This window comes from Eucalyptus grandis, chromosome 2 (genome assembly GCF_016545825.1).
Source record: "Eucalyptus grandis isolate ANBG69807.140 chromosome 2, ASM1654582v1, whole genome shotgun sequence".
In the NCBI taxonomy this organism is placed as follows: domain Eukaryota; kingdom Viridiplantae; phylum Streptophyta; class Magnoliopsida; order Myrtales; family Myrtaceae; genus Eucalyptus; species Eucalyptus grandis.
The window spans coordinates 39,806,263-39,833,239 of record NC_052613.1 but is presented as its reverse complement, the minus strand read 5'-3'; the positions used below and the strand labels follow the sequence as shown (position 1 = coordinate 39,833,239).

General features: G+C 38.0%; 2 protein-coding genes and 2 long non-coding RNA genes across 10 annotated transcripts; all 4 read left to right on the top strand.

The window, feature by feature from the left end:
* Positions 1–8,948: 8,948 nt before the first annotated feature.
* LOC120290143 lies at positions 8,949–12,305 on the top strand. Its single transcript, XR_005547990.1, has 6 exons — positions 8,949–9,025; positions 9,289–9,371; positions 9,867–9,933; positions 10,063–10,123; positions 10,531–10,591; positions 10,977–12,305. It is a non-coding gene; the product is annotated as an uncharacterized LOC120290143 (long non-coding RNA).
* Positions 12,306–12,314: 9 nt separating this feature from the next.
* LOC120290142 (PH, RCC1 and FYVE domains-containing protein 1) lies at positions 12,315–14,680 on the top strand. 4 transcript variants are annotated; one of them, XR_005547988.1, is made up of 7 exons: positions 12,315–13,107; positions 13,232–13,306; positions 13,397–13,464; positions 13,629–13,718; positions 13,824–13,910; positions 14,265–14,393; positions 14,506–14,680. XR_005547988.1 is itself a non-coding variant. In XM_039305845.1 (7 exons), the coding sequence occupies exons 3-7, from the start codon at positions 13,491–13,493 to the stop codon at positions 14,509–14,511; spliced, it is 336 nt and encodes a 111-aa protein (XP_039161779.1). In that variant the 5' UTR covers positions 12,315–13,107; positions 13,232–13,306; positions 13,397–13,490; the 3' UTR covers positions 14,512–14,680. The 4 variants fall into 4 exon arrangements, 1 of the variants encoding a protein (XP_039161779.1); XR_005547989.1 differs by having other exon boundaries at positions 13,397–13,518; positions 13,824–13,890; XR_005547987.1 differs by having other exon boundaries at positions 13,397–13,518.
* Positions 14,681–14,998: 318 nt separating this feature from the next.
* Positions 14,999–15,786, top strand: LOC120290144. Its single transcript, XR_005547991.1, has 4 exons — positions 14,999–15,014; positions 15,104–15,166; positions 15,245–15,304; positions 15,728–15,786. It is a non-coding gene; the product is annotated as an uncharacterized LOC120290144 (long non-coding RNA).
* Positions 15,787–16,551: 765 nt separating this feature from the next.
* Positions 16,552–19,259, top strand: LOC104428523 (protein CHROMATIN REMODELING 24-like). Of its 4 annotated transcripts, none has more exons than XR_005547986.1 (8): positions 16,552–16,602; positions 16,762–16,976; positions 17,071–17,159; positions 17,269–17,376; positions 17,483–17,525; positions 17,621–17,713; positions 18,742–18,876; positions 18,967–19,259. XR_005547986.1 is itself a non-coding variant. In XM_039305844.1 (8 exons), exons 2-7 carry the CDS (start codon positions 16,863–16,865, stop codon positions 18,746–18,748), a joined length of 483 nt encoding a protein of 160 aa, XP_039161778.1. In that variant the 5' UTR covers positions 16,552–16,602; positions 16,762–16,862; the 3' UTR covers positions 18,749–18,876; positions 18,967–19,259. The 4 variants fall into 4 exon arrangements, 1 of the variants encoding a protein (XP_039161778.1); XR_005547985.1 differs by having other exon boundaries at positions 17,483–17,536; XM_039305844.1 differs by having other exon boundaries at positions 17,071–17,163; positions 17,483–17,550.
* Positions 19,260–26,977: the final 7,718 nt, after the last annotated feature.

Sequence of the window (26,977 nt, the reverse complement as noted above, 5' to 3'; positions counted from 1 at the left end):
GGGGCCATCATTTTCCCTTACCATTTGTTGGCTAAAAAGAAGAGAATTAGAAGAAAGAATCTAACATCCCTGTGAATACCCAAAGCTGGTTCAAAACCTTAAACTTTCAGTATGTACAAAATTACTCATTAATGCAAATACTCTGATTGACATTGATTCTTTTCTTGCAAACGGCCCCCTATTTTATTTCCACCATGGTTTTCCCCACATAACTTCTAGAAAAAAGTTTACCAACTACTATAATAACGGATGTTTTGGGTTCTTTCATGTAAGCCACACTATTAGTGCTACATATATTTCTTAATGCTGGGAGTATTCACTTCTCTTCAAATCATGTATTCAACTACCCCTCAAAGAGACGCATTGTTATAAAACACTAAACCACAAGGATACTTGCAGGGGTCAATGTGGATAAATAGTCTCAATTTTAGGCTCTCGGTCCAATTTCTGGTTCTTAATTCGGTTCTCTAGGAAATCAAGAACCGAACTGCATCATATAGGTTCTTAAGAATAGGAACCAGGAACCAAACCAACTCTCCTAAAACTTGGAACCAGTTTGATTATCCAATTTCCAGTTCTACCCTGAAATCATGTTTACCCCTAGTGTACACTAACCTCAACAGGAAGTCTAAATTTGAAAAGTCCTAAATTTAAATTGATGATTTATTAGTGCAAATTTTCGTTAATGCACAAGTCTCATTGCAAAGTGTGAGTGTGATTTAGGATCCAAATTATTGTGCATATGGAATATAGGTTGATTCAAGCAAATGAGATTTAGTTCATATTTATTTCCTCGTTTAGTTAATCTAGGAGAGAGTCATGACATATCATAGATTCACTTTCCGCATTGAGCATTAAGCATATCTTGGAGAGTTTATATCGAACTTACATTTATAGCTCACAGGGTCTTGTCCTGAGCATTAATAAAAAGTTTTTTTATTTTTTTTATTTTGCTCGATACAAATCTTGTCCTTTATTTTTCTTGTCATTTATTTATTTCATTAGCTTTTTATTATTATTGCCTGGTCGTTTATTTATTTATTTATTTGTTTGAATAAGTATGCATAGTCACTTTTTATATGTTTATAGGATTTAAGGAATAAAAATTGAAGAAAATCGCATATAAATCGTTTTCTTATAGAGAAGAGGTTTCGGGCTTTAGATTAATCCAACGTAATTAAATCAACTTACGAATCTCTAATTCACAATAGTGAAATGCATTCCCATATCCTATTTGAGTTCTTAATCGACTCATAACAGGTTAGTGGCAATTCCAAGATAATTTGAATTGCATATTTGGATTGAAATATCAAGTTGCGATTGATAGAATTTAGGAGGGTTCGTGCTCAGTATAGACCCTACCTCATAAGAGAAACGGCTCTTGTTGACTTAGTAATCCCTCATCAACTTACCTTGGGAATTTATTTGGCCCTTGGAAGGGTTGTGACAACAATCAATGTATTTTTTCAACACTAGGTGGGGATGTGAAGTTGTTTTGAGCCTTTTTCTTTAATTATCTTTTGTCCTTTTTTTTTTATAAGGGGTGTTATGAAAAAAAAATTATAGAACGGATGATCCATCATCCCTCCTTGATGACTATTGGATAAAGAAAAATGAATTTCGTTTGTTGATTGTAAAATCTTCAAGATTTTGTTTATTACAACATTTTGTTAAAAGTTACAAAAAAGAGACATAATTTATTATGATACGAGGATTTGTTTTTCCATGGATCATAAACTACTGAATTCAATAAACCCTCCAACACAGAGATTATTTCCACCAATAAAAAAATTATTTATTGTACCCAATCTCGAATATGATACAATAGAGTAGACGATATGTCATTATGCATCATTTAATGACCACCGACGGTAATTCTATCATTTAATAACAAAACGGACAACACGGCAGCAGCAACGGCAACGTCTTCGGTATCAGACAACATGGACAACACGAACAACACGGCAGCAGCAATGGCAACGTCATTGGCAGCAGTGGCAACTCCCACTTTGGCGGCGGCGGCCGCAACTGCCGTGTGATCGTTATCTTTGAAATATTAACCTTCTGTTTCAATTCACGACGATTTTCGAAAATAACACCGCCGGTTGTAGCGATGACAATGACTATGCTGACACATATCCACCTCAGAGTGGCCCGGCATGAAGTGTTGTTGCTTTTAAAAGATACCAAAACTGGAACATCCCATGCCATTGGAGGAGAGAAGTACTGAAAACCCGGACAACTTTGTGGACAATTATTGCTCTCCATCAGGAGAACTCTCTGAGAATGTACGTTAGAAGGGATGATTGAAAAACATGACGAAGAGTAGGGAAATTTCCTATCACGTACCACATAGTCATGATTTGATGTTAATGACATTCTTTTCAGATACAAATAACGATTCATATTACAAAAAATCACAAATTATGCCTACCTTTTTTTTTGTCACTAAAGACACTTCCCTTACTTTTTGTGACATAAATACCTTATTTTTTTTTGTGTTATAATAATCCATAAACTTATATCAATGTGACAAATATATCCTAAACAAAACTGAAATAAAATGTATACAAAGGGTTTAGGACATAGACTTAATTGGCATTGTTTGATTTGGACTATGTATTTGCAATTGCGTGTTTAGCGTATCCGCATGAGCGTCGGCCTTACTAATGGCCTCGCCAGACTCGACAACTCAAGCCAGTAAAGTCAGAATGTTTGGAGCACGCCTTAAACACGCTGGACCATATGCAATCTCTCTCTTTCTTCCCTTTGGTCCTTTTTTTTTGTGTGGCTTTTTTAGTTCTCCATTTTCCTATTTATCTTTTTCTCAAGTGGTGTTCGCATGGTGCCAATGTGGCGCTACATTTTCTCAAAAAATATTAAAAGTGCCACTTTGGATCCATGTTGGATTTTTAACGAAGGTCTGGGATAGAATCATGACAAAAGGTATATGTATCACACATACAAATTTGAAATTTTGTGTGATATAAAAAAAAAAAAAATTAGGATATTATTGTTGTAGTGAGTATAATCCAAGGTTTACAGTGGCATATTTCTTCTTCTTCTTCTTCTTTTAGTTTGTGACCTTTTTTATGATCAAGTTCCCGTCTATGACCTACGATCCATTGTATGCACAAGATTAGTATTCCTTTAGAATGCGTGCAGACATGTTCTCTTAGGCGGACATGATAACTATCATATTTCTTTGTTTGTTGTATTTTTCTACTTTTGGGAATAGGTTTGGAATAGATTCCGTTTGGTAACACAATTCATTTTTTTTTTTTGGAATAAATTTTTAGTTTAGAAAATAATTTGGAACATAAATGAGAAGTAAAAAATTTCACTTTTTTATTTCTAGAAAAAATGAATTTTTTTTTTTTCTCATCGTTCACTCTCGCTGCTACATAACTACTCACCCGTTGCCACCGCCAGCCACCTGCCAACCACCAAATTGAGAGAAATTTTATATCATTATCAAACATATATTTACGCTCAAAAATTCGTCCACGGAATAAAAATAGAAAAAAATTATTTCTAGGACAAATTGATTATTATTTGCGTCATTATTGCAAGGCAAATCTTAGTCACCATACTTTCTATCCCATGCACTGTTATGTGGGCCCGAAGCTACAACGCTCTAGGTCGAAGATAGGAAGCAAAATTGAATTTGTTCCCCTTCCTGATAAGCTTTAAGGAAATTTTTGAAAAAGTAATGGTCATACACAAAGCAAAAGGAGAGACAACTTTTTGTAAATTTTAGGGTTGATCAAGGTCGGCCGATGTTCAATACAAGTATAGCTAAAACAACAAAGGAGTACCTTTTTTATTCATGTACTTTTCTTATAGTGAAAGCTGCACATAAGAATGAGAGAATTGTAGCAAGTGTGTCCTAAGGACATAAGTTCTAAGAAGAGATGAAAAAAAGGAGAAAAATTATTTAGAAAGTCTTAAATCTTTTGCACTTTTGCCAATTCAATTATAAACTCATCAATTTTATCAACTGAATCATAAATATTTTCACACTTTACCAATTAGGTCTATCTGGCCAATTTTAGCTGAAAATCTATAATATGGACACTAGCTGACGTTAACGTTGACAATTTTTAATAATATTTTAATTTTTTTTCAATTTTTTTTTTTTAATTTTTCCCCTTCCCATCTTCTTCCTCCCCTAGCTTGTCTCTAGGCCTTGGCAATTGCCTAGAGATGCAAGGTCAACCTCACCAACATCAAGTGAGCCATGCATGCCCCTAGCGAGGCTATGAGGTTTGAGTCTCGCCCTAGCACAACAAGGCTCGACCTCTCCCAGCAATAGTAAGATCAAGCCTCCCAGTAATAGTAAGGTCAAGCCTTACTAGTGGCTAGCGGGAACAAGCTCGCTGGAGACTAATGAGGTTGACCTTGCTAGCCCTAACTTCGGCTAGTTGTCACTATCGCCGAAGCCTGACGACTAGCTAGAGGAAGAAGAAGAAGAAGAATAATGGAAAAAGAAAAGAAAAATAAATAAATAAATTTCTAAAATATCAAACATTGTTCACGTTAGCATTAGCCACACCATGTAGGACAACTAGCATTCATGTCGGCGATATGGACTCGATTGACGAAATGTGAAAATATTTAAGACCTAAATGGCAAAATTTAAAGGTTTTCAACTAAATTAGTAAAAGTGCAGTAGGTTTAGAACTTTTTGAACAATTTTCCTAAAAAAACTTATTCAAGAATGGCGTAAGTTGGCCCAATTATTGAGATCCTCAAGCCCACCAATAAACTATGCAATGGAATTTTTGCAAATAAATTATCTCACCCATTCAAGATCTCTAATTGGATGTCAACGTAATCTCCTAAACTCTGTATAAGCATTTTTGTCATAAGTACACTAAGAGTGCCACAAATTTTGTGTGAAGCCCACTTGAGGGCCACAAAGTTGAAAATTCAAAAACTTAAGTACCATTGGCAATTTGTCTCATAAAAAAATCCGACATGGACACCGATCATCCTATATGGTATTGCTAGTGTTGATAGTGCTGATATGGACATTTAATAAAAAAAAAAATTTAAGAAAAAAATTCAACATTAGATTGGGAAGCTAATAAAAAAATCCACGTAGGATGATTAGCTAGAAGCGACATTCAATGATTGATTTAACTCCAATGTGGCACTTAAGTGAGCAAAAAAAAAAAGTTATGGCGCTCCCTTAAGCATCATAAAGAAAGTTATGGCACTCTTACTATTCTTGCATAGAAAATTGGGGGATTAATCTTTAGACTCTATATTACTACAAGCGTCATTTGAATCAAGCAATGAAATATCAACAATTATTGAGAGAAGGACACCCCAACTGTTAAAACTTGGCACATGTGAACACATAAATACCAAAACTTCCAAAAAATACTTAAGTACCACTTTTTAAAAAAATAAAAAATTGGATACTTAAGTGCCAACACCGGCAATGCTTGTCGGAAACCCGATGTGGCATTATATTAATAAAACCAATTTACGTGGATGGTCGGAGTGTTTACTTGACAATCCTTGTCCCAAAACGACGCGTTGCCTCAAAATTTGATTTTTAACATAAATATTAATTTAATTTAATTTAATAACTAAAAAAACGCAACAAATAAGCAAGGGCCTCCACGACCCTCATCACCGACACCCCCACCATTGTCGAAAGGGCCAGCAATGATGGGGCGAGGGGCGAGGACCCTCACCCAAATGGGGGAGGGGTCATGGCCCTCCCTAGATTGGGAGAGGGTCCCTACCCTTCCCTAGAATGGGTCAAGGGCCACTATTTTTTGGGCAAGGTCGCCACCTAGCCCCACCACAACCAACGGCAGCCCCCGGCTTGATCTAAGCAAGGGCTTACTCAATCGGGGAGGGTCACGATCCTCGCCCCAAATCTGGATGAGGACCTATAGGTCCTTGCCTACAATCAACCAAGGTTGCCGGCCACTGACTGAAGCACGATGACTTTGGTTGGCCCTCACTCCATTGTCATCGGCTCTTTTTGGCAATGGTGGGGCCGTGGTGGTAGCTGGGCCATGGAGGCCCTCGATGATTTGCTATCTTTTTCTTTAAAAATTTAGTTTAATTATTATTTATATTAAAAATCAAATCTGGACCAAAACGACGTTGTCTTGACTTATCTAGCCATGTCAGTGCCACATTAATAATTTCTTTTAAAGAATTGTCATATCATTTAAGAATATTATCGGAAAAAGCCACGTTAGCTATTTAGCTAGAAATTTTCGCCATTGGCACTTAAGTGTTCATTTCTTCTTCGATTTTGGCACATGAGTATACTTTTTGAAAGTTTTAACATTTATCTGTCCACCCATACCAAGTTTGGCACTTGTGGTGTCCTTCTTGCAACAATTATTTTACGAAATACATCTATGGTCATGTAAAAGCAGGGGATAAGGAGGCTGCTTGTTAAGCCAGACTAACCATGATATTTCTGAATATGGCCTAAAGGCTTTTAAATCCAGCAGTTTTGAGTTTTGACTTCACTTTTTCTCTGCGGTAGCATCAAAGTTTCTCTGCCATCATTTAACCCTAGTTTACAAGGTGTTGCTATTGTTTTTAATGCTATTTTAGGAGATTAAGTTGATGTTCGGTTAGAGATCTCGAATTAGTCACGATCTAAAAGTCGAAAAAATTGTCCAAAAGGTATTAAATCTATTGTCCTGCTGTTAATCTAGTTATAGACTTTTTAATTTTACCAATTTATTCCTAAACTTTTTAACGATTTTGCAATGTAGTTCTTCTAATCAATTTTGGATAGAGATCGCTGATATCGACATCGGCAGTCGTATATGGCACGGCCGACAATAGCCATAATGTTTGTAATTTCTGACCAAATATATCCGAGAGTATATATTGGCAATTAGTCCAAAGGTTTAGGAATAAAATGGTAAATTGTTACAATGTTTACGACTAAAGTGACAAAATTAAGAGCTTTATAATTGAATTGGTTGCCATACAATAAATTTATTAGTTTTTAGATAATTATTTCCATAAAAGTCCTGTTACTTCTATTAGCTATTTACAAATTGTAAATTGTGCAAGTGAAAAAAGAGAAAGAAAAGAAAACTAAACCACTTATTCAAAATTCGGAGTGCAAAAGAAGTGCGGAAAAAATATCATACTTCTGCTAAAGTCGAATATGCCCAACATTGAAATCCCATCTCGTCTTGTTACAACAGTATCCCATTCCTTTTCCAATTCAAAATCCCATTTAACAGAGTGAATAATTGTCGATACAAGAAAAACAAGAGTAAAGAGCATGTATTTTTTGGTCGATAAAAGAGCATGTTACTGAGCACTTCCTTTGCCCGATCACAATGATGGATAGGCTAGTGAAAGAGTGCAATTGCTATATCCTTATAAGTAATACCACATGCGCGCATTATCTTGCTCTAACTTCGAAGGCATACAAAGTTAAGTTCAGCACACACATTCCCCTTTCACCTCCAAACGCATTAAAGTCACACTAAAAAAAAGCAAAAAAAAACAAAACAAAAGTAAATACAAGAACGAGCCCCTCAACGCAGTTGCCCACGACACCTTTGGATGTTTATTAATTTCTGGGAAAGGGATCCCAACTCAAGAGTTCTCTCCACTGGCTCAGAGAGTCCATGTTGAGAGAATCACATTGGTCAGCTTACGTTTCAGTTTCAGAAAGCACATGCTCGCATGATGATCATAGCAAATCATTCTAAAGAAACCGGGCAATTCATTTTATTGTTGTTTGTTAATTTTTAATCTCACCCATTACCAGATCACATGACAAGAAATTCCACATAAACTTTCCATAACTTGTTCCATGTATTGAGTGGGTTCCTCTATGCAGGTTCTCCTTCGTGGCAAATGCAGGGAAAATAATACTAAAACCAATAGGTAAATCCTAAAATGGAAGCATGTGCCGTTTTATTTTTTATTACTATTTGCGAGATTCATGATAATCAGGCCCGCGTTGTTGACCTACTACTGCATGCGAAGATGCCCTCTAACTATGAAGCAATTGTCGTCTTCAATGCTTTTTGAGTCGTGCGCTTTTAGGTGGGCCCGAAGCTGCACTCTAGGTTTGGTACAGGAAGCCAGATTGAGTTTTTCTTATTCCTTCCTCATAAGCTTAAGGCAAATTTAAAAGTTGTAGTGTACACTAGGGGTGAGCGTGGTTCCCGGGTAGAACTGGGAACCGGGGAACCGAACCGCAGGTTCCAGTTCGGTTCCCGGTTCTTAATTGACCGGTTCCGGTTCCCGGTTCCCCTTTTCTGGGAACCGGAACCGGAACCGGCACTGGGAACCGGAACCGGTTCGATTAGGGCTAAAAAAAACCCCCCAAATCAAAAATTCTCACTTCTTCCACAGAATCCACACACACGACACACTGAGTTCTCTCGTCTTCGCCCGTTGGTTCTCCATCTTTGCTCGACGCCACCGCCGGTTGCCCTCGAGTCTCGACGCCACCGCCGGTCTCCTCGACGCCACCGCCGCTGATCTCTGCTCGAGGGTCGAGGCCACCTTCGCTCGCCCTCGGTAGCACCGCGGCTGACCTCTTCGCCCGTCCGTTCTCCATATCTGCTCGACGCCACCGCCGGTCACCCTCGAGTCTCGACGCCACCGCCGGTCTCCTCGACGCCACTTTGCCGCGATCTCGCTCGAGGGTCAAGGCCACCTTCGCTCGCCCTCGACAGAACCGCGGCTGACCTCTTCGCCCGTCCGTTCTCCATCTCTGCTCGACGCCACCGCCGGTCTCCCTTGACGCCACTGCTCGAGGGTCGAGGCCACCTTCGCTCGCCCTCGACGGCACCGCCGCTAACCTCTGGCTCACCGCTTGCCCTCGACGCCACCGTCGCTCGCCCTCGACGCCACCGCCGCTCACCCTCGACGCCACCACTCGCTGGCCCCTGCTCGAGGCCACCTCCGCTCTCCTTCGACGGCACCGCGCTCTGCTGGGTCGAATTGTGCAGAGGCCGGCGTTGTTCCGAACGGCCATCCCCCGCCAGTACCAACTTCTGATCAAGTAAGTGTTTTCCTCCATGGTCAATGTTCGCGAATCGCGACTTTCTGTTCAACTGGTCTTTCCTCTTTTGCTCTTGCCTTGAATCGAACTTGGGAAAAGTGTGGGTTTGCAAGAATGCTCACTTAATTTGAAATGTTTGTGCTGTGCGTGCGAGTTCTCGCCTTTCCGTGCGCGTCCAATTCTTGAAAATCTGGTACCGATCGTTTGCAGTTGCTCTACGCTGAAAAACCGAAATTTGATGGTTTTGTTTTGTTACTTTGCAGTCACCGTGAACGAAGTGGAAGCGTTGCACGAGCTGTACAAGAAACTGAGCAGTTCGATCATTGATGATGGTCTAATCCACAAGGTAAATCACGGCGCGTCATTCGATACTTACCATACATGTTTTGTCGAGTCGTTAATTTCATCGGCTTTTTTCTCCCGTTCTATTTACTGAGCCCTTTGGAGGGAAGTTTTGGATTTCCTTTAGCTAGATTGACCAATCCATACATATGGCATGAATTGCCTGGGGACTAAAGATTATGATCATTTACTCGTATTTTGAAGTTAAAGGCTTATAATTCTTGTTCTGTTCGTGTAGTTTGCTCACAATCAGATCTCTTTGTTGTAAGTTTGTAACATTCAGCGTAGTTACTGTGGTCTACCTAAAATGAGCGTCAAAGAATATGACACCATATGCTTGCTTTATACTAATTAGATGCAAGGGGCTCAGTATTCGTGCTCATATCTCTGCATGGCTGTGACCTTTGTCCAAATCCGCATGCAATGATATGTACCAACCAATTGCATGCATTTTTATCCAATTACCAACCGTTAATTGTAAAACATCTGTTGGGCACAGGAGGAGCTTCAGTTGGCACTGTTCCAGACTCCATCAGGATTCAGGGGAGAACCTTTTCCTCGACCGGGTGAATAATCTCAACGACTCTTGTCCATCTTTCCATTGTTCTCTCAGCTTCTCCCTTTAAGTCCTGACTACTTTCTTTCTATTAGTCTCTTAGTTGGCATTTGATTGATATCTGACATTCTTTTTGCAGCAAGTCCAAGGATTAAATTTGTTCTGCTCAAGGCTAGCTTTTGGGAAACCATAAGATCAGGGTAAATGACAAATCATTAATGCCTTGATTATGCTGTCAAGCATATGATGCACATGCACCCGAATTGCAAATATTAAATTCTTTTCGTTTTCTGGTCATTCATCTTTATTTGAAGAGTTAAATACTATCCTTACTTGTGGTAGTTACATCAGCACGGTTGCTTTACTGGAAGAAACTTTTTATTTGAGTTACTTTGTTTTCTCAAAGCTTTTAGTAGCACAAAACATTTCAAACAAAAGCTCTTTTTATTTATATTTTATAAATCTATTTTCTTTACTGAATTGCTTGTCAGTTCTCTTGTGCTTATCTTTCCATTGTTCTCTTAGCTTCTCCCTTTAAATCATGACTACTTTCTTTCTATTAGTCTCTTAGTTGGCATTTGATTGATATCCGACATTCTTTTTGCAGCAAGTCGAAGGATTAAATTTGTTCCGCTCAAGGCTAGCTTTTGGGAAACCATAAGATCAAGGTAAATGACAAATCATTAATGCCTTGATTATGCTGTCAAGCATATGATGCACATGCACCTGAATTGCAAATATCAAATTCTTTTCGTTTTCTGGTCATTCATCTTTATTTGAAGAGTTAAATACTTCTACTTTCCCATGATTTGTGTTGTATTATGTTTCTATATGCCATCGGTATGCTGTATTTCAACATAATAGACTTAGCTTATGTATAAAAGTACTGTATTATGTTGAAATACAGCATACCAATGTTGTATTTCAATATATTAGACTTAGTTCATGTATAAAAGTGTTGTATTATGTTTCTATACAGCATTGGCATGCCGTATTATACTGTATTAACGTTGTTATCAACTAAATTAATTATATTCTGTAATTATTGTGTAGTGCAAAGTTAATGTATCAAGATAACACATCAATGGAGGTGGAGGGACATGAGGATATGACTCCGGAATTGGAGCTTTCTGGCCATGAAAATGAAGAAGAGGCGCCCCCTACTACGAGTGCCACGAGTAAGGTACCTGGTTCTCATCTTCCTCAGGATAAGAAATATACATCAGAATGTTGGAGTCATTATACAAGAATCAATGATAAGGATGGAAAACCAAATCAAGTGAAGTGCATACATTGTGGGAGAATGCTTAAGTATCATGTTGCTAACGGTACTTCTGCGATGAGGAAGCACTTGACCACATGCAGGAGATTTCCCCGTAATGTAAATAAGAGACAGAAATTCTTTGCACCACGGAATGTAGACATGGCTGGCAAGTTAGGAGGTAATTCTAATACTGGTAGTATCTTATCAACATGGTCGTTTAATCAAGAACGTTGTAGGCAAATACTTGCTCGGTTCATCATCAGTGATGAGCAACCTTTTTCCTTGGTTGAACGTGTTGGATTTCGTGAGTTTGTTAGTGAGTTATAGCCTCTCTTCAAACATATATCACGTTTTACAGTGGCAAAAGATTGCATGAAGTTGTATATAGATGAAAGAACTTCTTTGAAGAATTATTTTGGACAGATTAATTCTAGGATCGCACTCACGACCGATACATGGAGCTCCATTCAAAATCTGAATTATTTGTGTCTCACTGCACATTTTATTGATGAAAATTGGAAGTTGCATAAAAGAATCATCAACTTTGTGGTGATGCATAGTCACAGGGGTAGGGAGATTGGGAAAATGGTGGAGAAATGCATTCAAGAGTGGGGAATTGAGAAAAAGGTGTCCACAATCACTGTGGATAATGCTAGCTCGAATGATGTTGCAATTAATTATTTGAGGGATAAATTTTCCAAAGAAAAGTCGTTGATATTGGATGGTAGTGTTTTGCACATGAGGTGCACAGCTCATATATTGAATTTGATTGTGAGAGATGGCTTGACTACGGTACGTGACTCGATTGCACGTGTTCGGAATGTGGTTAGGTATGTAAAGAGTTCTCCCGCAAGAGCCAATGCATTTCAGTCTTGCATTAAGAGTGAAAATATCACTTATAAAGGTTCGGTAGTTCTTGACGTTGCTACTAGATGGAATTCCACTTATCTCATGTTAGACACCGCCATCAAGTTCAGAAAATCTTTTCAAAGAATGGAAGACGACAATTTATCATTTGCAAGTGAGCTGAATCATGAAACTCCTAGTGATGATGATTGGGAAAATGCTATTATTATTTCAGATTTTCTAAAAGTATTCTATGATGCCACCAATCGGATGTCGGGAGTTCATATGTTACTTCAAATGATTATTTTGAAGGAATAGCTCTTTTGTATAGATATTTGAAAGATGCGGTCAATGCTTCGGATCCTAGGCTTCATGATATGGGTGTGAAAATGAAAGAAAAATTTGATAAATATTATGGAAGCTTGGATAAAGTGAATATGATGGTCTTGATTGCGGTTGTGTTAGATCCTAGAGCTAAGTTGAATTATGTGACTTTCTTGTATGCACAAATTTATGATGATGAATTGAAAGTTAAAGAGATGCATTACAAGGTGAAGGATGCATTGGAGCGTTTATATGAATTTTATGAGCAATCTTCTCTTATTTCAAGTGATCGAAATTTTGGTGGCCATAGTTCGGGTGCAAGTAGTAGTGCTTCTAATGTCGATTCGGGTGGTAGTGAAGGAATAAAGAAGTATGATGGACAAGCTTGGAAGAAAATGTTTTTATACTCGAATGAACAAGGGTGTGATGACAACAAGTCCGAGCTTGATCAATATCTTCAAGAGAAAAATGAAAAGAATCTTGATATTGACCTTTTGATGTGGTGGAAGACTAATGACTCAAAATATAAGATCCTTTCTTTGATGGCTCGAGATATTTTGTCCATTCCTATAACTACCGTTGCTTCCGAGTCAACTTTTAGTGCATCGGGTCGTGTTCTTGATGGTTTTCGAAGTTCTTTTACTCCCAAAGTAGTGGAAGCTTTGATTTGCACTCAAGATTGGTTGAGAGTCGTTCGTGTACCGATTAATGTTGAGGAGTGCATCGAGAATGCAGAAAAATTTGAGTTGGGTAAGTGACATTGTTTATATCTTTATATATTGTAATTCTTTTTTTTTTTTTGGTTAAGGTAATTCTTTTTATATATCTATAAATGAATATTTTATTTAATATCTTTTTCTTCTTCTTTTTATAGATATGGATGGTCTTAATGGGGAGATTAGCGCTGGTAAATAGAGTTTATCACTGGGAGGATGCCTTGCATTGAAAAGTAAAGTATAGCTTTTATTTCAGCTTTCAAGAGATAGTATGAAGTTATGAACCAAATATAACTGTATTGTATATCTTTTTAATGTTTCAGGAGCAATAGGTCTTATGCGGGCCAAGTGAAGGTGCTGATGGAGAAGTTAGAAATCATGATAAAGCTTGGTGAGTTCCTGAAATATTGACCAAGCATGGAAACTGAAGAGCATTGTTACGTAGGTTGGCTTTCTAGAGGAGCACTCTTCTGCTTACACTTCAATTAAGTGGATAAAAATTTCCCCTATTTTGCAATTTGTTGAGGAAAACTAACCATGCGTGTTCTGTTTCAGGATGAGAAGTTTATGATTTGGTACTCAGGCCAAGAGGAAAATCAATTGAGACTAAGCTCAGTTACTGAAGTTATTCGTCGACAGAGGACTGTATGTGCTATTAACATGCATCCGAATGCAAATTGGTTTTTTGATTCAAGTAAATATCTTTCAGTGCTCCTTCTGTTCTACTAACAGGAATTTTCACTTTGCAAGGTAAATTTTCAGAAGCAACTTCAACCAGACAGGGAGGCACAGTCATTTTCTCTCATCTATGCTGATGGTAAACGCTCAATTGATCTGGTAAAGTTTAATGTGTACTCAATATGTCCTTGAATGTGGAATCATATCAACTTTCTGGAGTGTACTTATCTTTCCACATTTTTACTAGAAGTGGTTGCGTTAATATTTTCTTTTTATAGTGTCGTATATCTTTATTATGAAGGCAAGTATGGACCATACTGTATGGTTACTTAAGATTGTTTGATCACGTCCCCTTTTAAGTGACAAAAGTGTATAAATGTTGAAGTGCTGCAGTATACTTACATGAGTGTTAAAGTGTAGCCTATCATCTCATATAGCATTGCAATTTTGTAATATTCTTTTACTGAGCTCTGCTTATTGATTGGGTTGTTAACCAAGATACTCTTTTGGCAGATTGAGAAAGGTGACACTGGAGCAGATATCATGGCACTTTTTTCTTATTGTGCTGATAGATGTCGAGATGTGACTGCCGGTTTCTGTTGTAAATTTTCTGTATATATAAATGACATAGCTACTGAAAAGGTATCTACTCGACATAGCTTTTCTCGTCCAGCAGTTGCCCTTGCTTCATTGTATTCACCGTTGCTTTCGGAAGTTTCCTGCCTTGCTAATGGATATTCATTTTAAATGGCAGGTTTAAATGCCTATTAGTTTGATTTTGAAGCTTTATGCCTCTTGACTCTGGCACTTCTATATCCTCTGAGGAGAGAGGCGATGAGACTTATTTTGTGTCTTACTTAAGTGCATTGAAATTTTTGTGTCAGCTGCTTGCTGAATTGATAAACTCAGAAAGGAAACACATAATTGCTGGAAGTGATGTCGATTCTGCTTCTCCCCAGTTCTGTGCCATGTAGGATGCTTGCTATCATTTCTTGGATGTTTTTGTTCTCTTTAAAAGGTATGTAAAACTAGCAGATTCTACAAGCCTGCAAAAAAACAATAAATTTCTCTTTTTGATTCTGCTTTAGTCAGGATGAGCAAAGGCATATTGATCCTTGCTAATATTGTTCTGAATGGCATCTGTCTAACGGATGCAACCTAATAAAGCTTCTCTTGGTTGATTAGGCTTCCATTAATGTGCATTGATTTTCGACAGGGATTTCTTCAAGTAATGTCACAACTGTTGGACTCGGTGCTGTCCAGGTAAATTGGCGATTCTCTCGGTGGCAGCAGTTAAACAATGCAATAAACTTTTGACCTAATCTGAGGTGTAAGGACCCTTCATGTTGTAGGTTCTTCGCACTGGGGTAGTGACTTGTCTCCCAGATAAAGCAGGCCGAAGGCTGCTTCTCATAGTGTGTATGACAAAATTCTTGCTAAGTTAAGATTCTCTAGAACACACTCAAATCAGGAACCGAAATCTGTCTTTGCAGGTATCCTCATCCGCAATGACTTTGACCCTTCTTTTTGTGGCCGTGGCGTTCTATATAGAGGTCAGTATCCTGTTAGTACAACCCCTTTTTTTTCCGATTATCTGCTTTTCTGAGGCATTGTTCTTCCATATTCTAGAGTTCTGCTTCAGAAGACTCAATTATACAGCATAATGGGAATATTGTTGGCTGTCAGGCTTGTGGTATGATCATTTATACTCACTGTCTGTACTTATTCATTTGAAACATGGGTGTTGAATTCCTTGGTGATTATTCTAGCCTTAGCTTCTTGGTTTCTTCTAAACTAATGGTGTCACAAAATGGTAGATTGTTAAGCTTCTAAAGAATCAGTAGTACCATATACGAGTTCTGGCTATGAAGATGATTTATGATCTTCATCTTTGTTCTGTTAGTATTGTCTTTCAAGTCTAGTACATCATACTTTCATAAAAGGGGGCCTTTGACAGTTGAGGCTTTTTTGTGCAGTAGCAAATATGGGAAGGACATGGATAGATATGAAGAATACAGTAAAGCAGTACCAGCAATATTGGTGGCTGCTTTCACTCTCTTTTTGTGACGAAGCTCAACTTGCAGGTTATGCCTTTCCCATGTAATGCTGCCATTCCATTTTCTTTTTGACTCATGATGCTTCTTGGTCCAACATATTGGCATTATACATGTGGCAATGGGATTGACACGTTTTCTTTTTCTTATCAGGAGAATATGCACTTGATAGATTATGTCATTGCAAGTGAATGGGTTCAACCTCAGTGGCTGAAATTTTTGTTTCCCTCGCTTTATAACCTCAGCATCCTCTTTTACAGGAATAAGCAAGTAGAAGAGGTCAGTGGAAAGATGTCTTTGAAAATTGATAGCTGAAAATGACAATTTACTTGCTTTGCCCATAACATGTTGAAATGTGATTGAGTGACAAACATGTAATTTCTCTATGACACTGAGATTGGCTTTGCTTATCATGATGATTTTACCCCATGACTTCATAATTACTCATTCTCTTTTCATAAGAGTCTGTATGCGATTCTGACTTGTCTGGAAGTTTTTGTTTTCTTTTTAATCTCGAGTTGAGGAACGTTTACATTAGGAACCATCTTAAAGGCAATAAGTGCCCTTAAAGTTGCTTATAAGTAGAAATATATTATGTGAGAGGAGCCAAGATGTCTGTGTTTAACAACAAGGACATCAATTTTGAGGCAGACATATTAACAAAGCATCCTATCGTTTAATCAACGCTTGAACTTTGTTGAGCATAATGCACTGATTAGCTGCAAAGAAGCTAATTGTTTGTGAATGAAACTAAGGGCAATGTTGTTATGATGAGTAACAAGCTAACAAGTTGATCAGTTATGCCTATGTTCTTTTGTTTAATGATCACTTCTGTAAACTTTGTATGGTTACTTTCTTGCAACTTACAGTGTTGTGTCTCTGAATGATTTGTCAATAATCTATCCACATCCATTATATTACAAGGTATCTAAAAGACGTGATTTTTCTGAATGCAGGAGCAACGATTTGTAAGGAATGGACATGCTGATAAATGGGAAAAGGTTCATCAAATTCGAGATAAGTTTGAATATGATAGAGAGAGAATCTGTGCAAAAAGATGGCTCCTCTTGTTACGTTACTCTCTGCAGAACCAGAGATACAATATGTTGCCTTAAGAAATATCAACCTTATTGTCCAAAGGCGGCCTACTATTCTAGCCCATGAAATTAAGGTTGGTCCATTTAGTCTTGCCAACTCTAAGTGATCCATATTGGGTGCATTATGAGTAAGAAAGGCATGCTTATTGATCCTCTCGTCATTGCCAGGTGTTTTTCTGCAAGTACAATGACCCAATTTATGTGAAGATGGAGAAGTTAGAAATCATGATAAAGCTTGCTTCGGACAGAAATATTACGTCTGTGGGACATCCTCTTTCTATTCCTACTCACAAATATAATGTGCTTATCAGGACTTGTGGTATGTACTACTAACAATAATATCTCACATGATGTTGACAACTCCAGGGACATCTCATAAAAAATCCGAGTACACAGAGAGCAAAAAGTTTACTTGAGATACCAGCTGCTCATCGCATTGTCATTAGTGGCACTCCAATTCAGAACAATCTAAGGGTAATCCTTAGGGCTGCTATTTTATGCAGTGCTTTCATATCTGTTATGTCTTAATAATACAGTATACTTTTCTAATATTGTGTGCCATTTTTTTATGCTTAAATAGGAACTATGGGCGCTATTTAACTTCTGCTGTCCTGAACTACTGGGTGATAACAAAGTCTACTTCTCCTGGTTTCTAAACATCCTCATTATCATGTCTTAATTTTTTTTTTCCTTGGTTGAGTTTGAAATATTCTTACAGCTTTAAAGAGAAATATGAGAATCCCATACTTCGTGGAAATGAAAAAAAAAAGCTTCAGATAGAGAGAAGCGCATTGGTTCTGCAGTTGCAAAGGTATTGAATTCTTTTTTAGCAGTATGTCTTTTGTACTTTAATGTAGTGGTTTCTCCATTAAATGATTTGCCATCTACTTGCCAAAGAGTTAGAAATTGGGCATCATTAAGTCAGATGAGTCAGAGCAAGAGTTGGGAATACGGACTTGACTAAGTCAAATGAATTAGAAATGCTGTATAAACGGCATCACGGAGTCAGAGTCAGAACAAGAGTTGGGAATATGGGATGAATTACAAGAACATCGTATAGAGTGGACTCCATTATATCTTTGTTTTGACTGAGGCTGCTCTCTGTCCACATGAATCATTGCAGATTGCTGATATATGCTTTCCAAGGAACAAGTTTAATGGCAGGAAAATTAGGACAATGGCTCTGAAACAGGAGCGCCTTACTGAATACTGAGCATATTTCACACTTCACGGTCTTGCAACTTATAGATTTTCTTTTGGCCAGTGCTAAAAGATTAGTAAAGCACGCAATTTCTCAAAAGAGGCCCTATAACCTTGGAAAAGGCAATGTTGAACCATATTGCATAGTTTTCTGGTAAATCCTACCAAATTAAATTCTCCATTGGAAATATGAATTGCAATCTTGAAAGTGAGATTTTGTCTGTTCATTGTCTCGTGCTACCGTAGTTTCCGTTGACTATAAAGCTTAGTAATTTTTCGTGGTCTATCTTATTATGCGGGGACTTTACAATTCGTTAGGTTGTCTAATTCTATAAAAGGCATAAGTATCCCTGCATGAGAAAAAAATGAAGCCACTTAAGAAAGTATTGGTACTGTTGAAGTTTGAGCTGAATAGATTTCTCTAAGTTGACCATGTCTGTTGATTATTGTGCTTCACTCAATAGTTTCTTGTAAGTGTTAACTTTCATTTCTCTGCTAAACATGTGGGGTTTTTTCTTTTTTCCTTCTCTGGTTTCATATTGTATATCAGGTACTTGCTTGCTTTACTTCTGTAGAATTTGTGCCAAAAAAAAAAAAAAAGATAAAAAAGAAATGGTGGAGTAATTCCTTTTGCAACAGGAGCTGAGGGAACGCATTCAACCGTACTTTTTGCGACGCCTTAAGAGTGAAGTATTTCGTGAAGACGATGGAGAAGTTGCCAAATTGTCGAAGAAGAGTGAACTGATCGTGTGGTTAAGATTGACAAATTGTCAGGTACAAGTTGCATTCTTCAGCCTAGGCTCTTATTGCACGGTTTTGGTCCCAGGGTTCAACATGCTGATCCTAAAATTTTGACATTTGCAGCGACGACTTTATGAAGCCACGTAATCAGAAACTGCGGAAGATTACTTGTTTTATTGTCATCCTGAAAATCAGAAAACACCACATAATCAGAAACTGCGGAAATGGTTTGTCCCATTTACCTTTCTTCTTCTACAGTTGTCTGTTCATCAATTTGTTCATGTACATGCCTTCTCAAAACACTATGCCCATCTTTTTCCCACGGATTATTCTGTTATTCTTTTTTTTTTTGGATGCTTTTGCTCCCAAGGAACTATTTTTGACAATTTATGTACATAGAAGCTCTGGTTCGTCTCTTTCCTTCTCCGTTATAGTTCAAATCTAAAAATGAACAAAAAAAAAAGAAAAAGAACCTGTTGGAACCGGAACCGACCCTGGAACCTGTGACAGGGTAGGTTCCAGGTTCTTGGTTCTGACGGGTAGGTTCCAGGTTCCAAAAAATGAGGAACCTGTACCCGAGGGTAGGTTCCAGGTTCCAGCCGGAACCTGTAAGGAACCGGGAACCGCTCACCCCTAGTGTACACGTTTCTTATTTGTTTTCTTTATTGGTTTGGCGAATATAAAGTGGTTGATTACATAAAATGTCGCCTAACAACTAGACAAAGCGTGGAATCAAGAAAGTAATGCACATAAACAATAAAAAGGAACTTACTACTCTTTCTAAAAATTCCTTGTTTACTCGTTGTCAGCTAATGTTTGATATAGGTATAGCCAAAATAGAAGCTATTCGATTTGTTTTAATCTCGATGTATTGTAACAAATCAATCTTTTCAGCTCCACCAAAAAATAAAACAAGAGTACAGTGCCCATCATTGTTGTGTCCAAAGTGCCCATCATTCTCGTGTCCAAAGTGACAAATTGATGTACCTTTTCTTCTTCGTGTGTTCTTTCTGTAGTGAAAGCTTTCTATAGGTAAAAGATGTGCATAATTATATTTAAAGGAAATGAGAGGATTATAGCAAGCGATTCTTGTCCCTTGCAGACTTTGGAGTAAATTCTAAGAAGAGAAGAAAACACAGATTCTAGGACGATATAAGTGGGCCCAAGTTATTCAGACTAGTGTTCTTTCAGGCCCATGCACCTACTTTGTTGTCAGCTTGGATTGAACCTACTTGTCTTTTTATTCCCCGTTGCTTCTAAGATGATCTTTTTAAATCAATATTTATTGTGGAAGCAGCACATAGTTGCAGACAATTGGTGGCCGATTTAGATGGTGCCCCTGCCCTCCAGATTTTTTTACGAAGATTGAAGAGTAACATCTATTTAGGCTTCACTGGTCTTGCAAAAAACATTTTCTGGAAAAACTTAATTCTCGTTTTCAGCATTTGAATCACTTAGGAAAGTGAATTAACGAAAAATATTTTCTTAATCAATGAAAATTCATACTTAAATTCAGGAAAATAATTTCCTCTTTAACAAACCAGAAATTATTTATAAAATATGACTATAATTTTTTTTTTTGGTCAGTCCTACTCTATTCCTACTCTACACTCACTCGCAGACTTGTGCCCTGCCTCTTGCAGGGCGTGGGAGTCACAACCCACTCTCGAAACTTACTCGTCCCTACCCCCATCCCCCCTGAGAATGTGGGGATTTGAACCCCTCGCCTCCCCCTTCCATGTTGGAAGGGTGGCCACTAGGACGAACCCCCAGTGGTTTTAAAAAGAAAAAGTTGAACTAGAAACTGTATGCTATGGCATGGAAACCCAAACTCTAGTTCTCGGGTCATTGGCATTTAGGAGCGGGTCTCCCGCTTGGGCCTAGGCTCAAGTCCATAGAGGCTGGGCTCATGACTTTAATGCACAAATCCATCAAGGCTAGGCCTGAGGTCCTAGTGCCCATGCCCAAGCCTCGGCACAGGGGCTTGGGGCCCTGGTCATCAAAGGACGAGTGTGAGATCTTGGCACCTATGCCCAAATCTGTAGCACCTAGGTGTAGGTCCACAAAGGCTATGCCTAGGTCCTTGTAGCTTGAGCTAGGGTCCCTAGTGCCCAAGCCAATGTCTATTGAGGCCAAGGCTCGTGTGACACCTTAAAACATCATGCGCAACACTTATGCTTTCCAAAATTTATTTCATAATTATTGATAGCATGCAAAAGCATCACAAAATTTTCACAACATCCAATACAAGAAATCACATGAGTTTAATAAATACACATCTTCATCTTTATACAAACGTCAATATTTACTATCTTAACACAATAAAACACATGAGTCCTAAGAAGAAGGTCGGGTCACCTAAATTATCACTCCATTCCTACCCCAAAAAGTTGCTTGTACATGAGTCGAGTTATTCAATATGGATCGATAACCTCACCCATTGACAAATCATCGCCATTGAAACCAAGAGGATCATCAAAGCCCCCTAAGGAGTCCAACAAACTCCCCGTTGGCCCATACGGAAACTATAGTTAATTATTGCTAACACCGATTTGAGTATAAGTACAAGTTGGTATTCATAATCAAAATATACATGAACTCCAAAATGCAGTGGCAAAGGGTGATCCATTCTACAAAACTCAAAAAATAAGGAGTGAGTTAGAATTTAGTAAATGAATTTCTAAATTTAAGTTAGGAGATCATCTTACCACTAAACTCAATACCAACAAATAACCTGAGTTTCAAGACAAGTACAAAATAACCATTTATGAAAAATGCAAGAGTAGATGGTGAGTTACCTTTCATATTATGATAACAACACTACATTATATTATTTCATAATGCGCATATACCACATAGTAACTCACTGACGTACATAGGTGAACCATGCTTGTCATTGGACAAGATACATTTCGATTCACAAGGCATCTTGAACACTCCCATGGCATCCCAACTTTGTTTGGTGTGCAATTTAGTTCATTCTTACCTCATTCACCATCCCATAAGCCTACTCGGAGTTACTCATTGTCCAAGCCCTCTAGCCCTGGTAACTACTCTCTACCTTTATTAGACTAAGTCATTACAACCCATCAGCTTTCACCAGGTTTGTCCACCAACCACACAGCAACAAAAGGAGGTCCCACTTTGGCATCTCTAGATTAGCTCACTTAAGGCATGGTTCGTTTTGGCTCGTCTCATGCCGGGCCTCATGGTTTTGTCCTTTCTCATGCAGTTATTGATAAACAAATAATTACATGCACTCTAACACATATACCCTTATTCTCTTCTCGGTATGCTATCATTTGATATTGGCTAACAATATCACCTAGAGGTGAGTGAATATGTGATTTCAAGAAACTTGACTTAAAATGCATAATTAAAAGTATCAAGTGTGAGATTAATGTGACCTGGGAAAATAGAATGTTGAAAATCAGGATCTAGTTATATGAAGGGACAAAATGCAGTGCTTCTATCACATAATAAGTAGATATGGTCAGAGAGATAGAGAACAATGCACAAGAACTTTCAGTAGTTCAGCTTGATGTAAGTTTATGTCCAATCTCCCACACTAACAATTCACTAACTAGATTCCACTAGAGATCTTCTTAAAGTTACTATACAATGCGCCACTTATACTCAAGCACATCTTCTTGAAGTTGGTGCTGCTTATACCCAAATTGATTGATCTCTCTATCTCATACCCAAACACAAACTATAATGCTATAAACACTTGTCGAAAGATTACAAATATAATGCTCTTAGAAGACAATGTAAAGATGTAGAGCTATCTAAATTTGGATTTTATGAACTCTTGATTTTACTACTTTCTTCAGTACTTGATCCTTTTTTTTTTAATACTCCTTAGCATCCAAACTTCTCATTGGACATTCTATACAGGATCAATCTCCAAATTATATGTTAGATAATTGTTGAGAAGATCAATTAATCGTAGAAGTCAATCAATTATAATTCACGTAAATTTGGTCGCCCATACAATCAACTCTTAATATTCAAAAGTAGAGTGGCTTCACTATGGAAAGTCTCTTGCCTGCAGGATGATTGTCAATCAATCAGAGATATCTCATGTGATTGAATAAGTCAAGTGGGTAATCTTTAAGATTGAGATCAATCAAAATCTTCTAATTTAGGAATCCTACCAATTTGCAAGTTGTCAAAGGTTGAGATAAAATATCTCAAAATAATAAACTTGAAGTTTGTGACAAGATTGTTGTCATACGTAATTTGAGTGTTTTTGCTTATATCGATATATATGGTTATATCCGGCTTTCCAATTATCCGATTATATCGGACTTTTTCCAAGGCTTTGCTTCTATTAAACCTTCGTAGTAGTCTACTTGTATCCAGCTTCCATAGTATTATGTTGATATCCACTCAGTACATTGTTAATATTCACTCAGTATGCTGCAAATATCCAGCTCCCGTAAACTTTTGCTTATATCAAGGTTCTATCTTCTAGTCCTTCCAAGTATATTGACAATCGTAGCTCTACTTCACCGTTCACTTATCCATGGTACCTCTAGCTTGTAGACACCTCTATGCCCAATGCCTCATTCACCGTTGATGGAACAGTGTACTCATCGTCTTTAAACAATCCTGTTAGGACACTATCTACATAACAACTTGGGCATTTTTCACCTGATTTATTTAACCATTAAATACATTAGTAGTCTTTGATATTATTATCATTTCAAAACATCATAAGGGATTTTTCAACAATCTCCCCATTTTTTTATGATGATAAAACAATCAGATGTACAATCATACTTTCAAAGATATTGAAATTTGTGTACATGAATAGTAAATGAAATTGCATATCTTATAAAAAATAAATTAATATGAATTTAGGAACAGGAGTCACGAAGAAATTGCATACCGTCAATTGATCGTTAAACTATAAAGATTTTGTGTATCGCAACATGATGCATAGGAGTCACAAAGAAATGCAAATAGTTATAATTCATGTTAATCCGAAGATCCATGATCATAGAACTGCCGAAATTTAATAAACCCTTCATCAGTATTTTGTTTTTTAATCCAACACAATTATTTAACGCATCATATATCCCAATATTGGACACTAGAGTTTTCCGATCTGTCATTATACATCATTCAAGTTTCACACAGAAACATGCACAAAAGCTTCCACATTATTGTCCTTCGGAGAAGATTCCTTACGACAACGTCTAGCTTCCGCCGTCCATACCTAGGGAGATTTTCAGTTTTATCGAAAGGGTAACCCCCTTTGCCATTAGGACCACAATTATTGTAGAAGAGGAAACCACAGATTATGACGACGACGACTACTATGCCAACGATGACCCATCCCGGAGTATCCCACCATGAAATGTTGTTGTCGTCAGACGATGCCGGATTTGGAACAAATGAAGGAGGGAAGTACTGGTAGCCCGTACAGTTTTGTGGACAGTTATTGTTCTCCATCGAGAAAACTCTCTGTAGTTCCATGCAAGCGATGAGTTTACAAACATACTTTGAAGCACCAATTCATACTAGAAAAAGAAGTAGTTCTTCAAAAAGAGGGCGGCACTTTGTTAGAAAAGAAACACTTTTTGATCAGATAGATCGAGAAGATTGTAGTATAACCAGAGCACAAGAGCGAGATGATTGAACAATATAAATCGAAGAGTCAAAGGAGGAGCTGGCGCATACCTTATCAAGAAGAAATGAGCAAACCAGTGCGTGATGTTCTTGGTATGATTCTCACACTACCTCTAAAGAAGTGCGACTTTTCATTAGGTGGCCTCTCATTATAAGGGGGGCCTGTTTTGGTCAACTCGTCAATAGTTTTTTCTTTTCTTTTTTTTTAAGTGAGGATGTACGTAAGAAGGAAGGATTGAAAATCAGGAGAGAGAGTTGGGAACATGATTATAACATAACATCACATTTTATCGTGGAACGAGTCTTTTGTCCCATACCCCATTCCCAAGTAAAAGAAACCCTGATGCACTTTCAAACTGGCAACGCGAATAAAATAACAATATAGAAAAAGAACACTCTTGGCAGGCTCTTCTCCGCAAATGGAGGGGCAATACTAAGACCAGTATGCAAATACTTAACTGGAAGCATGGGCATTTTATTTTAGGAAAAATACTACGGAAAATCAAAATTTTAGTCACTAGGACCCTAATTATTCCAAGCTTCTTCTTTTTCTATCACCGAAACTCCAAATTTATACCCATATAATACTTATATCCTCTATCACAATTCTGTCCTAAGATTGCCCTTTAAAAATCTGAGGTCCTATTATTAATTTTTTGTCGAGGACAAGTGACTCTGATGTAGCGCAACTAAAAAAAAACAGAAGAAGAAAATTCAAACCAGAGGACAAAGAGAGATTGCAGATGGTCAGGGGTGGTTAAAGGACGTCGCTGCCGCCGTTTCGGCTTTGTTGGCAAGGGCTGTCGACCCCCGTGGCCCCTCAATGAGGGTTGGCTGAGGCTCACATGATTATTGTTACCCAAATGTGAGATAGCTAGTATAAGCACCTAGAGGGGGGTGAATAGGTGCACAAACAATTTATCGAAATACGGAAGCAATTCTTGGCAAACGATAGAAAGGAAGTTCACTATTGATGAAGTACGATCAAGTTAAAGAGAGTAAGGAAGAGAAAATTGAACATAGGGTTTATAGTGGTTCGGCTTATTCCAAGCCTACGTCTACTCTTCGACACTGACAGCCCACCGGCTGGATTTCACTATGAACAAAAGAGTAGTTACAGCACAGTTTTTCCTTGATTCCACAGTGTAAATGTTCTACCACACTTCCTCAAGGTTTTTCACAAATATAAACTCTCTTTTGAATACAATGTTTTTCGCTCAAAGGAATTGTCTAAACAATAAGGAGCTTCAGACTTTGGAATTCTTCTATCGCGCACACCTCGAACAACTTAGAACGTCTTCCTTATATACTCATTTATGCCATCATACACGTTAGCACTTACTAAAGGAATTCCTCCAATCTACCCGTTGGACAGAATCAAGTAGGAAGATTATTCGAGCTATTAAAGGAACGTGTCGATAGCCCATCAATCATGTTCGCCCATACAATCAGGATCTCGGTTTCCATAAGTAGAACCTTCCAAGAATATTCAGGCAATCATCAGATCTTCAATCATCGAGTCAATCTCGATCAATCAAAGGATTCCGTTATGTCTTTTCCAGCCACGAGATCTTCTCCAGTTGATAAGATTGAATCCTTAACGAAACATCCAGTTCTGGATAACCTTTCTTCAACGGATTAGAGACTGTCAATGAGGATAGACTTTGAGTCTTGAGTCTGGCTATCCGGAGGTCTTCAGACTTTAAATAGCAGAGTCTGCAACCCTTCAAACTAGACTGATGGAAACGTTTTGTCAGCTTCAAAACACTTCAAGAAGATTTCTCCAACAAAATGTAGACATCTTGCCCAATTTTGGATGTGCCCAGATGAGATAAAGGCCTCCACAAGGTAAGCCCCGGCAACTTGTTACCGCCTCTTCATCTTCCCTTGTTCCAGGCCTCTTTGCACTCTTTGAGCTCGACACCATAAAGGAGCTCAATCGCAAATATGAGGTCGAGCTCAATGTAGGGTAAAGCTTTACCACCCCCCCACACCCCCCAAATATACGTTTGAACTCGCCACGAGCATAGCTTGACCCAGATCCAAGGTTGACCTTGAAGTTGCAAGCGAAGCTCATCAACCTAGATGGTGTTGAAGCTAGATGCCAGCTTGAGCTTGACACTGCAGCAGAATTGGCGTTCCTTGAGCTTGATGGCCATGGATGTGAGATTTGGTGGAACCATAGTCAACCTGTTCTAAAAGTTTAAGTTATCTAATAAAGACCTTGTTTAATATTTAATTATTTCAACACTCTCTCTCATGCTTAGTCTGGTTTTTTTGCGTAAAACTAAGCATTGATATATTTAATTAGGAGGGCAAACAGGACCTGATAAGATTTGAACTCAAGACCTCCAACATTAATACCATATGAGAATTTATGGAATCACAGCCAACTATTCTAAAAGCTTTAGTTGTTAGATGAAGAGGTGATTTAATAATTAATTATTCCAATAATTGTCAATAGAGAATAGAGAAACAAGCTGTAAAGATACAGAAA

Coding starts and splice junctions, on each gene's coding strand:
- LOC120290142 (XM_039305845.1), top strand. CDS start 13,491: ATGGAAACTGAAGAGCATTGTTAC. Junction 13,719..13,823: donor TTATTCGTCGACAGAGGACT/GTATGTGCTATT, acceptor TCACTTTGCAAG/GTAAATTTTCAGAAGCAACT. Junction 13,911..14,264: donor GTAAACGCTCAATTGATCTG/GTAAAGTTTAAT, acceptor CTCTTTTGGCAG/ATTGAGAAAGGTGACACTGG.
- LOC104428523 (XM_039305844.1), top strand. CDS start 16,863: ATGGCTCCTCTTGTTACGTTACTCTCTGCAGAACCAGAGATACAATAT. Junction 16,977..17,070: donor TTCTAGCCCATGAAATTAAG/GTTGGTCCATTT, acceptor CGTCATTGCCAG/GTGTTTTTCTGCAAGTACAA. Junction 17,551..17,620: donor AACAAAGTCTACTTCTCCTG/GTTTCTAAACAT, acceptor ATATTCTTACAG/CTTTAAAGAGAAATATGAGA.